At 47.4% G+C, this 13262-nt stretch overlaps 1 protein-coding gene across 1 annotated transcript in view; it reads right to left on the bottom strand.

The window, feature by feature from the left end:
• Nucleotides 1–261: 261 nt before the first annotated feature.
• The window catches only part of LOC142000571 (uncharacterized), a 35367-nt gene continuing 22366 nt past the window's right edge, over nucleotides 262–13262 (bottom strand). Inside the window, exons 2-4 of the mRNA XM_074974955.1 lie at nucleotides 2453–2537; nucleotides 1383–1986; nucleotides 262–803 (exon numbers count right to left, since the gene is read on the bottom strand). Coding sequence (XP_074831056.1) covers nucleotides 262–803; nucleotides 1383–1965 — 1125 coding nt within the window. The 5' untranslated portion in view covers nucleotides 1966–1986; nucleotides 2453–2537. The remainder of the gene's footprint in view (nucleotides 804–1382; nucleotides 1987–2452; nucleotides 2538–13262) is intronic.

Genomic DNA, 13262 nt, shown 5'->3' with positions numbered 1-13262 from the left:
GGCTACGGTGTGAAAGTTCTGTTTGTTTCTCCTTGATGAAACCCCCCGCCCCTTGGTTCACTCTACTTCCTTGTAAGCTAACCACCCTCCCCTCCTCCCTTTGATCACCTCTTGCAGAGGCAATAAAGTCATTGTTGCTTCACATTCATGCATTCTTTATTCATTCATCACACAAATAGGGGGATGACTACCAAGGTAGCCCAGGAGGGGTGGTGGAGGAGGGAAGGAAAATGCCACACAGCACTTTAAAAGTTTACAACTTTAAAATTTATTGAATGACAGCCTTCTTTTTTTGGGGCAATCCTCTGTGGTGGAGTGGCTGGTTGGCCGGTGGCCACCCCACCGCGTTCTTGGGCGTCTGGGTGTGGAGGCTATGGAACTTGGGGAGGAGGGCGGCTGGTTACACAGGGGCTGTAGTGGCAGTCTGTGCTCCAGCTGCCTTTGCTGCAGCTCAACCATACACTGGAGCATACTGGTTTGGTCCTCCAGCAGCCTCAGCATTGAATCCTGCCTCCTCTCATCACGCTGTCGCCACATTCGAGCTTCAGCCCTCTCTTCAGCCCGCCACTTACTCTCTTCAGCCCGCCACTTACTCTCTTCAGCCCGCCACCTCTCCTCCTGGTCATTTTGTGCTTTCCTGCAGTCTGACATTATTTGCCTCCACGCATTCGTCTGTGCTCTGTCAGTGTGGGAGGACAGCATGAGCTCGGAGAACATTTCATCTCGAGTGCGTTTTTTTTTCTTTCTAATCTTCACTAGCCTCTGGGAAGGAGAAGATCCTGTGATCATTGAAACACATGCAGCTGGTGGAGAAAAGAAAAGGGACAGCGGTATTTAAAAAGACACATTTTATAAAACACTGGCTACACTCTTTCAGGGTAAACCTTGCTGTTAACATTACATACATAGCACATGTGCTTTCGTTACAAGGTCGCATTTTGCCTCCCCCCACCGCGTGGCTACCCCCTCAACCCTCCCCCCTCCCTGTGGCTAACAGCGGGGAACATTTCTGTTCAGCCGCAGGCAAACAGCCCAGCAGGAATGGGCTCCTCTGAGTGTCCCCTGAAGAAAAGCACCCTATTTCAACCAGGTGACCATGGATTATATCTCACTCTCCTGAGGATAACACATGAACGGATGTTGCTTGAACGCCAGCAAACATACACTGCAATGCTTTGTTGTACAATGATTCCCGAGTACGTGTTACTGGCCTGGAGTGGTATAGTGTCCTACCATGAAGGACGCAATAAGTCTGCCCTCCCCAGAAACCTTTTGCAAAGGCTTTGGGAGTATATCCAGGAGAGCCGCGAATGCCAGGGCAGAGTAATCCTTTCACATGCTTGCTTTTAAACCATGTATAGTATTTTAAAAGGTACACTCACCGGAGGTCCCTTCTCCGCCTGCTGGGTCCAGGAGGCAGCCTTGGGTGGGTTCAGGGGGTACTGGCTCCAGGTCCAGGGTGAGAAACAGTTCCTGGCTGTCGGGAAAACCGGTTTCTCCGCTTGCTTGCTGTGAGCTATCTACAACCTCCTCCTCATCATCATCTTCTTCGTCCCCAAAACCTGCTTCCGTATTGCCTCCATCTCCATTGAAGGAGTCAAACAACACGGCTGGGGTAGTGGTGGCTGAACCCCCTAAAATGGCATGCAGCTCATCATAGAAGCAGCATGTTTGGGGCTCTGACCCGGAGCGGCCGTTCGCCTCTCTGGTTTTCTGGTAGGCTTGCCTCAGCTCCTTCAGTTTCACGCGGCACTGCTTCGGGTCCCTGTTATGGCCTCTGTCCTTCATGCCCTGGGAGATCTTGACAAAGGTTTTGGCATTTCGAAAACTGGAACGGAGTTCTGATAGCACGGATTCCTCTCCCCATACAGCGATCAGATCCCGTACCTCCCGTTCGGTCCATGCTGGAGCTCTTTTGCGATTCTGAGACTCCATCATGGTCACCTCTGCTGATGAGCTCTGCATGGTCACCTGCAGCTTGCCACGCTGGCCAAACAGGAAATGAGATTCAAAAGTTCGCGGTTCTTTTCCTGTCTACCTGGCCAGTGCATCTGAGTTGAGAGTGCTGTCCAGAGCGGTCAAAATGGAGCACTCTGGGATAGCTCCCGGAGGCCAATACCGTCGAATTGTGTCCACAGTACCCCAAATTCGACCCGGCAAGGCCGATTTAAGCGCTAATCCGCTTGTCAGGGGTGGAGTAAGGAAATCGATTTTAAGAGCCCTTTAAGTCGAAATAAAGGGCTTCATCGTGTGGACGGGTGCAGGTTTACATCGATTTAATGCTGCTAAATTCGACCTAAAGTCCTAGTGTAGACCAGGGCTAAGAGCATATTTCAGTCTTCTTGGCAGTCTTAGCAAAGTGGCCAACAAAGCTAACCTGTACCGTGGATAATCACAGCAGCTGGACCACAGAATAGTCATCAGCCGTTGATGACTTTTAGACACTGCTCACCTGGGCTGGATTTGAACTGGTACCCGATAATGAAGCACTCCATTGCTTGTTTCCAATCCCATGGGCCAGCAAGTCTATGAAAAGACTAAGAAAAAGTTTATCTGGTCAGAAGCTAGAGACAATGAAGATCTGATCCTGTGAGATTTCTAGCCTGCTTCCCAACCTGGAAGTTCAGATAAGCAATGTGGGATCTGTGATAGTTCCGGCCATGGACTACCAGAAGACCATGATGCATCATGGGAGATGTAGTCCAGCCAAGGAGTCTGTCCCAAAGATGACAATGGGGGCAGGCAGCAGCTGAACTACGACTCCCATGAGGCACCGAGGTGGCATTTCCAAATTCAAATGTTTGGGTTTTAGCTGAAATGTTTCAGCTTTTGGGTGAAAAGTTGAGCATTTCTATGGAAATTTTCAATAAAAAATTATTCCCCCCCCCCTTTTTTGTTGAAACTTTCTGCTGAAAAACCCCCCCCAAATATTTTCCAACCAGCTCTCATCATAGCTAACCCAATTCCCATGAAAGAGGGATGGAGTGAGAGACTGCGGGTCTGTATCAGAGTGAGCTGAGAAATATTTGCCACAAAATCAATGGTGCCACTTTCTAAGTGGAATTAGGCACTCCAAGGAGTGCAGTTGTTGAGATAATGGCCCTAGGGTGCTAGAGGCACCCAGCAAACCTTCTCACCCAAGTAGTGCATTATTCCTGACCTAAATACCATACACTGGATAAAGAGTACCAAGCAATCAATCTCTTTCCCAGACATCAGCAGCTGAGAATTAACCGGTTCCGAGTCTTTCTTTACTGGGCTCTCAGGTCTGCTTGCTGCAGTGACTGATCATGAATTCACAGACTGACGGAAGCACACAGACAATTTACAAGGCAAGTGCATTTAGCTGTGTGTGTAGAAAATGAATGAATCAGCGAGGTTCTGGGAAAGGGAACTAGGCAAATTTATGTCGATGTGCAATTTAATGTGCAACCCAGAACAAGAGTTCACCTTCAGATGAATGGCTGGGAAGCAATGGCCATTGATATGTACAAATTTGAGCCAATTAAAAAAATATATGGGAGAGAGGGACACTTAATTATCTGGAGCTTTGGATTTTAACTAGGGGCAGAACATACAGTAGAAGGGATGGCTGAAACAATGCAGTGTGAAGAAGAGCTTCTTAATGCCAACAGTAAAACATTTAATAGCACTGCATGCCATCGATTCATAATAAGGGTAATCGTTCCATTCTTGGGAAATTGACTATTCCAGCTAAATCAATGTCCCCAGAAGCTAAATGGCATCATATACTGGACATGTTCACTCTAGATCGCTTACAACTCCTTACAACTGCTTCCTAGGTTATAGCAAGGGTGAGCTTCTCAGATGCACCAAAGGGATATTCATAAATGACCTGGAAAAAAGGGGTGAACAGCGAGGTGGCAAAATGAGCAGATGATACAAAATTACTCAAGATCGTTGCGTCCATGGCTGACTGTGAAGAGTTGCAAAGGGATCTCACTAAACCGGGTGCCTGGGTGACAAAATTGCAGATGAAATTCAAAGTTGTTAGGTGAAAAGTTAATGCACATTGGAGAAAATAATCCCAACTATACATACAAAATGATGGGGTCTAAACTACCTCTTACCGCTCAAGAAAGAGATACTGGAGTCACTGTGGATAATTCTCCAAACACATCCGTTCAATGTGCAGCGGCAGTCAAAAAAGCTAACAGAACTTTAGGAAAGGAATAGTTAATAAAACAGAAAACATCATAATGCCACTATATGAATCGATGGTACACCCACATCTTGAATACTGCGTGCAGTTCTGGTCCCCTCATCTCAGAAAAGATATATTAGAAATGGAAAAGGTGCTGAGAAGGGCAATGACAATTATTAGGGGTATGGGAGACTTGCACTGTTCATCTTAGAAAAGAGACAACTAAGCGGGGTCTGGGGGTGTGACAGAGATCTATAAAACCATGACTGGTGTGGAGAAAGTGAACAGGGCAATGTTATTTACCCCTTCACAACACACAAGAACTAGGGGTCACCTGGTTACTAGCCAGCAGGTCGCCTGCAATAAATCCGAGGGTAGGAGGTGTCTTCCAGTCCTATGTTCCTCAGTTTAAAGGGTACCCAGGGATGCTGTGGATTTGCAATCACTTACAAGTCTTTAAACTACGATGGGACACCTTTCTAAAAAACATGCCCTAATCCAATCCTAACTTACCGAGCTGGCTGCACGACTCACCAGGTGGAAGTCTGTGTGCTGCAGGAGGTCAGATTCGCTGAACATAATGGTCCCTTCTGGCCATAAAAATCTAGGGAACACCCAGGAAGGCGCCTGTAAAACTAACCCTGCTGGTTTTTTCACAGCATTTTCTTGTGCAGCTCTCAGCAGCGCCCCCCCCCCCCGATATATTGAAGCTTTTGTATTTGGGGGGGAGTTGAGGTGGGGGAGGAGAATGGGTTGCTCATGAAAATATTTCTGATTGCACCTTTCATTTCTCACATTGCACGCTTTTGTTGCATTTGAATGCCTCAATTAATTTCACCCACAGTACAATGTTGTAAATTACCATAATCTACTCGACAAGGACACACATCACAGCTTTGGTCAATACATTACAAAAAAGAGTTGTAATGCAGAATATAGGCACAGGCTCCAGCTATTACAAATATTGCCTTTTTACAAACAGGGATTTGCAAAATGTGTGTCTTCTCACCTATCCTGACCTAAAATCAGGCTTCTGAGTAGTGCTGGGCAAATTACAGTTTTTTTGGTTCACTGGCAATTTTCAGAGCAGGCCGAAAATGAAAAAAAAAAAATTTGTCAAACTGAAGTGGAAAATATTTTCACTGCAGATGGCACAAAATGTTGTTTTGACAAAATCAGAACGTTTCATTTCCATTTTGAACATTTTCAGTGTTTTAAAAATAAAGCTAAGGGAAAGTTTGGAACCAAAAGCTGTTGCCAACCTTTAGATCTGGTTCCTCTTGTCAATATGACAATTGGATACCTATAGCCACGTCCACATTCCCATTGACAAGCTGCACATCTCGGTTTGGGTACCTCAAAGTCTCTTCCCCACCGTGACAAAGCTCCTCCTCTACCTTGGTGGGTCCTACACTTATTGGCGGATTTTGCTCGTCTCATCGATTCACAGTAGCCCTCAGTTTGGCCACTTTCGTGGTTCATATCTGCCGTTCACTCAGATAACCTCATCACTGGCCAGCAAGGGGAAAAAAGAGTAAGAACAATCCCCACAGTTTCTGCTGATCCACCACGTGGGTCAGGGACCAGCTCAGAGACCTCCCCTCTGGTGGAAGCAACAGTCCAGGTCAACTCCTCCGGTATCAAGTAGGGAGTTGGGGGGGATGGAGGGATGGGGGGAACCCAGGCCCGCCCTCTACCCCAGGTTCCAGCCCAGGGCCCTGTGGACTGCAGCTGTGTAGAGTGCCTCCTGGAACAGCTGTGCGACAGCTACAACTCCCTGGGCTACTTCTCCATGGCCTCCTCCCAACACCTTCTGTATCCTCACCATAGGACCTTCCTCCTGGTGTCTGTTAATGCTTGTACTCCTCAGTCCTCCAGCAGCACATCCTCTCCCTCCCAGCTCCTTACACGCACACCTCACTAACTGCAGTGACAGCCTTTTTAAACCAGGTATCCTGATTAGCCTTAATTAACTCTAGCAGCTTCCCAGTTGGCTGCAGGTGTCCTAATTAGCCTGCCTGCCTTAATTAGTTCTAGAAAGTTCCTGAGTGTTCTGGAATAGTCCCTGTTATCTTACCCAGGGAAAAGGGACCTGCTTTAACCTGGAACTAATGTATCTACCTTCGACCACTCTCTTGTAGCCATCTGGCCTGACCCTGTCACACCACCTAAAGCAAAACCAAGCCACTTAGCAGTTCCTGTTCCTATAAATTCTTTACATTTTCTGTCATCTTTCTCATCCACTGCTGCATCCTGTATGCCTTATACGGCAACATCTCTTATTTGGCATTCAGGACATCTGGGTAATATAACCCAGTATCTTGCTTGCCTTTTTTGGGCTGATGGTTTTCCTGTATCTTCAAACATTGTATCCTGTTTCCATACAACTCCCCCAAATGTGTGTGCTGAATGATTGTTCAATCCTTATAGAAAGTAAGTCTATAGTAACCTATATCGACAGCAACAAACAATGTAATAACATCCGTGGCGAGCTTCACTGGGTCCAGCACTGCAGAATATTGCACTGAAATTCCCTCACGTCAAGTAACACCTAGTGCCGAGCATGAGTCCTAATTCACAGATTAAAAGGAATATTCAGCTAGAATGATTTGGGTCCATTTTTAGTTGTCTGTCTTTTCTGCTGACCACTCCTAGGGATGGTAACAAAGACTTACCTGGGTTGTTTTTATGATTGACTAGCCACCCGATAGGAGAGAATATCGATTGTCCTGTAGTAATCCTAGTGGGCAGAGATTATGTTCAAAGGACAAATGCAATTTTTGCATGGTTGGTACTTCCAAGATAAAGCCAAAGTGCCCTTTTATAACACGCAATATATCAGACCAAACACAATCAAGCCTGTCAAACAAAGGAGTTGAACTAGTCCTGTTTATAAATGATAACTCTAGGAGTATGCATTTTGTATAACCTTATACCCTGGTGAGGGAAGGGTGCTTTCTCCAAGCCAGCCCTGGATTTATGGTCCCCATGGTTAATATTGCTTTGTTCTGTCAAAATAGAAATAGTACAGATGTTCATAAAGGTGAACCCTGTAAATCAATAAAAGACATTCTTGGTAAATCCTACTCTTACTGATAGAAAGATCTAAGCAGTATTGGGGTTTTTGTGCTGATCCTTCCAAAACACGGAAAAATGCATGTCATGGAAAGAAATGCTTTCCCCTTCAGGGGCCTGAGCGATGGAGGGAAATCACTTTGGATTGGAAAAAGTTAGATCCTCCAAGGTCTTGTCAAGCCCTCAAAGTCCAGCTGTGTCAAAATGTATCCTACTCGGCCAAGATCGATAGGAGCAGCTCAGAGGAAACTTTCCAGTGCTAGATGTCTCTGCAGCATTGCTCAGAACTTCACATGATCTCTGGGAAGGGAACATGGTGCTTTTCACAACTCCCTAGGTTTTCAGGCTGGCAGAGGTCAGGAGGGATGTGATCGTTCCCCTCTATTCGGCATTGGTGAGGCCTCATCTGGAGTACTGTGTCCAGTTTTGGGCCCCACACTACAAGAAGGATGTGGACAAATTGGAAAGCGTCCAGCGGAGGGCAACAAAAATGATTAGGGGACTGGAACACATGACTTGTGAGGAGAGGCTGAGGGAACTGGGATTGTTTAGTCTGCGGAAGAGAAGAATGAGGGGGGATTTGAGAGCTGCTTTCAACTACCTGAAAGGGGGTTCCAAAGAGGATGGATCTGTTCTCAGTGGTACCAGATGCCAGAACATGGAGTTGCAGTGGGGGAGGTTTAGGTTGGATATTAGAAAAAACTTTTTCACTAGGAGGGTGGTGAAGCACTGGAATGGGTTACCTAGGGAGGTGGTGGAATCTCCTTCCTCAGAGGTTTTTAAGGTCAGGCTTGACAAAGCCCTGGCTGGGATGATTTAGTTGGGCACTGGTCCTGCTTTGAGCAGGGGGTTGGACTAGATGACCTCCTGAGGTCCCTTCCAACCCTGATATTCTATGATTCTATGAGTTCTAGCCTGAGCTCCTGCATGATACACACTATCATATGAACAGGGAGCTTTGATTGAAACTTCTGATGGTCTGAAGAGCAGAAATAGTGCTGATGACTAAATATTGCCTGGCACTTACAGGTCCAGAGTTTCTAACCATTCTGAGAGAGACGCATGCACGCACTTTATTTTCTTCTGGGCTTTGCAATGAGTGTGTGACTTGTTAACAATAAAGGAACAAGGTCTGAAAAATAAGAGGCAGTGTAGCATTTCCTCAGCATCACTGAAATAGGAGGAGCCTCTTTGTAGTTGTCAACTCACCCCAAAGTGATCCAGACCCATATTCCAGCACTAGACTGTGGAGAAGAACAATGGATTACACACATCATGGCAGTACATAGATCTACTAAAATCCATATGAGGTTCCTGAAGAGCACAAGGAAGAGTAGATGAATAGTGGTCACTGCTTTAGGGATAACAGAGCATGTCCAGCTGAGCAAACAACAAAGCAAATACAAGGAAAAATGGCCTTGTAGCTAGGCTACTGGATGGAGATCAGAGGTCAATTTCTAGTTCTTGGAAAGGTCACTTAGCTTCTTTGTGTCTCAATTCTCCATCTGTTTAAACCAATGGTTCTCTACTGTGGTCCACCGCTTGTTCAGGGAAAGCCCCTGGCGGGCCGGGGCGGTTTGTTTACCTACCGCGTCCGCAGGTTCGGCCCATCGTGGCTCCCACTGGCCGCGATTCACCGCTCCAGGCCAATGGGGGCCGTGGGAAGCGGCGCAGGCCGAGGGATGTGCTGGCTGCCCTTACTGCAGCCCCCATTGGCCAGGAGCAATGAACCGCGGCCAGTGGGAGCCGCGATCGGCCGAACCTGCGGACGCGGCAGTTAACAAACCGACCCAGCCCGCCAGGGGCTTTCCTTGAACAAGCGGTGGACCACAGTTGAGAACCACTGGTTTAAACTATAAGCTCTTTCAGTCAGAGGTTGTCTCTTACTAAGTATCTGTACAGCGTCTGGCACAATGGGCCCACAATGGGACTACTGTAAATAAAAAAGGGGGAATGGGAATGTTCCAAATTTTCATCTCCAGCTGTCAGTTGGAGGGGTTTGTTCTGCTACTGTTGACTTGATTTTTAAGTCTCCAGGAGATCTACGGATTAGAAGACAATCACTGTTTTCATCCAATCTCCATACTCATAGTTAATTTCAGGCGGTGAGGATCCATTGGCTGGAAGCGGAAATTGAGACATTCAAACTGGAAGGGAGACACCAATATTTAACAGTGAGGGCAAACAACCCCTGGATCAGAACACCAAAGGGATCTGGTGGATTCTCCATCACTTGGGGACTTTCAATCCAGACAAGATGTCTTTTTAAAGAATATACTAACCGACCCACAGCCTGTAGGGTTGGATGCAGGAATCTCTGGGTAAGCGTATGGCCTGTACTATGCAGGAGGTCAGACTAGATGATCACAGTGGGCCCTTCTGAGCTTAGACTCTATAGGCCTGATAGTCATTTACACTAAGGCCCCTTTACATCACTCTAGCAATGTAGCAGGACCTTAGAGTGGATCTAGCTGTAATCCACGCCCACTCCAAAGCTCCTTTAGCATGAACAGAGCGTTGTAAAGGGGCCTCAGTGTAAATGAGAATCGAACCTTATGAATCTAGGAGTTTAAGCAGGAGGTACATCACTTACAGCCCTTGGTGATATCGGCGTCAAGCCCGCCCATTGGCATCAGAGGTGACAGGAGAAGAAGCCCCAGAAACCCAAAACCCTGAAGAACAGTTTTCTTCACAGGGTTCCTTTGTTGCTGCCCAACTTTGAGGGCTGTCAGGGTCCCAACAAGGGCAGTCAGGGCCAAGAGCCAAAGCAGGGGCAGACCTGGGGCTCGGAGTAGCCGAGGGGTTCATAGTCAGATCCAGGCCAGGGTTGCTATCAAGGGTTGGGGTCCAGGTTTCAGAATCCGAGTCAGGAGGCGACGTGCAAATCAAGCCAAGGTCAAGCCGGGAGTTCAAGAGCATAGAGCAGGAACAGTCATGGCAGCTACAGAAGATCTGCTCTGCTCCCTGGACACTTCCTGGAATGCCTCTTGGGTTTATATAGAGCACGGGGCCAATCAGGATCCAGGGGCTGCTGCCTGTCAAACCCTTACGGCAGAATTTCCCATGGTCGGTGTCAGCAGCAGGTCATAGGAAGTGGAGCACAGATAGGCTACAGCTGCTCTTGTGTGGCAGCAGGGAGCTGGGAGCTATGCAAGCTTGGGTTCTAGACCTGTGGAGCCGTGCCAGAGTCCCTTGGATGGGCCCCGTGTACCTAGGGAAGCAAAACTCCATCGAGCCCAGAAGACAGGCTGTTAGCCCTGGCAATTTGCTCCAGATGACAGGTCCGTTTTAAGCAGCGTGGGCACGAGAGAGAAGGAACCCAGTCCTCTGTGAGTTAACGCAGAATCCTGCAGGAGCATGAGCACTGATGTTGATAGCAGTCCACCGGATTCTTAACCTCTGTCGAAAACTGTCACACTGAATATACGGCTCGCCCTGGTGTGTGCTGCTTTCACTGACTTGTCACATAATATCTTTGAGGGCCAGAGGCCACCCCAGTGCTTCTATCAATCCAGCTGCGTACCTTGCCTTTTTGCATTAGTCCCTTATGTTGCTGTCAGGCTCTGGTAGCCAGGCAAGGCTGTTTACTGATATCCACCGCATAGTCAATTTCAGAGTGATCTTGATAGTCGTGACCCCTCTCTTCACAAATCACGTGGGTTGAAGGCTATAATTATGGAACATAATTAGAAGTGGACTTTCATTTAATGGAGGAAGCAACATGTCAAGAACCCCAAGAGCCAACCGAGCTGCAGGCTATGAATCTTCCCAGCTCCCATCCCCCTGCTGCTCTTGCTTCGGAGCGCTTGAAGGCATCCGCGTACTTGTTGCCAAATGCCTGTTGCACTGGGGATGACCTGGACTAAGATGATGCTCTCGCCTCAAATATACTGTCTCCTGGCGGAGCACTGCGCTTAATCACTGCAAATGCTTTTGATTTAGAGATGTACCTGACGGGATCTACCAGGAGTATGGGATGCCTCGCCAGCCAAAGCACCAACCCAGCGGTTCTCCAACTTTCCCACACTACAGCCTCCTCATCTTGATAGGTCTTCCCCCCAAATATGGGACGGGCACAGTGGTCACCGCCTGTAGGTTGAGAACCCAGGCATTACACCGATGCACCAGTGAACGTGGTAGTCGGGTGCGGTCCTCTACTGGCAATGGGATGGAAGAGATGACTTTCCCGGTCGTGTCCCCTGAGTTCTGTGAACTGCTTGTTCTGAGGGATGTTTGTACTGTATTTGCCCTTTGCACAGAGGTGAGTTTCACCCACTGAAAGTGACAGATCAAACCTTGTGTGATGCAGCTGAGCGCTTCAAAGCTGCCTAAGGTAACCGGATGCTCAGTTCCCATCAAAGTTACCAAATCTCCTAAGGTCTGTGAAAATCTGAGCCTTAATTTTTCAGTCTAATGTAACCCTATACTTCCCAGTGTGTTCTACAGTTAATTTCGCCAGGCCATCAACTGGCAACTATTAGCCATTAGTGAATTATTGCAGCAAAATCCCAAACAGAAAATGACAGCACATTTCCCGCTGGGGACAAGCATGATCACAGTCAATGCCTGCTTCCTCTACATTGCTCCACCAACATCTTACCCCTGCAGTGATGGGATGGTCCTAGGAGACAGGCTCTGCAGCCAGCTTGACCCATTCAGTCCATGATTTCACTGATGAAAGGCCCAGTTAGCATCAAGTGCAATGCTGACTTTGAGATGTGAACTCCTGTCTATTGGGCACTGGACTGAAATCAGCAATTTGTTTCTCACAGATCCATAGAACAGTAATTTGGTGTTGCTCCCAAACTCTGGAGATGGATTCAACCGAGTAACTTAGAAGTCCGTGGATCTGAACCCTTTGAGCCATCCAGTCCACCCAAATCCAAGCCGCTTTTGGCATGACAGCCAAAATGGAGACTCGTCACTAGATCGCAGGTCAGCTTGGGAAACTGGCACGACCACTAGGGGGCTCAAGAGAGACAGAGGTAATTAAAGGGTCTCTGGCACTAAGAAGAGAGTGAGTCATGGCTCTCAGCAGGGTCTTGGTTTTGATGGGCTTAATGAATATGAGAAGCTGCGATTGTTTATATGTCATAAAACTCAGAGCAAATGCTCTGATTCCCAGTGTCCCCAGCGCACTCAGAAGTCCAGCTCCCGCTCAGATGTTTGAAGCAATGCCAAGTGCCAAGAGAGATGGCACCAGGACACAGATCTTTGATGTCTGGATGCCCACTGCCCATGCTGCCAATCCAAGTCCCAGCTGTCAGGAGCAGGAGATGGCACAAGAATGCAAATGTGGATCTAAGGAGACCTGGGATTTCTTTCGAGTCACTCTTTAAGGGGTAGGCAATGGGGGCAGAGATAGAAGGCACTGAATGCTGTATACATTTTGCTGTGGTCCATGCCTTAGAAATGTAGATTAGCCTGTGATATTTTCACTCCCCATGTCTCTCATTAAAAAACATTAAGAAATCTAGCTTGGAAAACATTATAATAATTCATTAATTAAATAAATACCAGAGAGCAGAGAGAAATATGCCAGGGTGCTGGGATCATAGGGGCTAGGAAAGACACAACCATATAGGATAGGAATTAGATGAAGACCACCAATTCCAACAAAGCCACGTCCACACTATGCATCCCTTGGCCCCTCCAGGCAAAGACCTGCCTTGCCCCAGTGAAATCATTCAAGCCAAAAGCATTGCTGGATTCCAATCAGAGACGAAGGAAGATTTTTGAAGCTACTTCCCAACTGCCTTGAGTGAACATCCCAGCTCACTTTCCTCCCCCCCTGACAGAGCAGGGACTGGGGAAAATGATGAGGTTTTTATAGCTCTCTGTGGTAAGCAGTTAATATCTCTCCGCGGCTATAGCTCTGGACTCCACTGCAGGGCTGGACTAATTCACCGCAAAATCTGACTTTTCATTTATCACCCTGACACCTAATAAATATTTCTTGGTAAAGCCCAGGAAAAGAGGTGGGGGGGAGGGAGAGAGAGAAGAATACATGCTTGTAGTCACC

Source organism: Natator depressus, chromosome 17 (genome assembly GCF_965152275.1).
Source record: "Natator depressus isolate rNatDep1 chromosome 17, rNatDep2.hap1, whole genome shotgun sequence".
NCBI classification, from domain to species: domain Eukaryota; kingdom Metazoa; phylum Chordata; order Testudines; family Cheloniidae; genus Natator; species Natator depressus.
The sequence above is the reverse complement of the archived record's forward strand: the minus strand, read 5'-3'. Positions and strand labels throughout refer to the sequence as shown.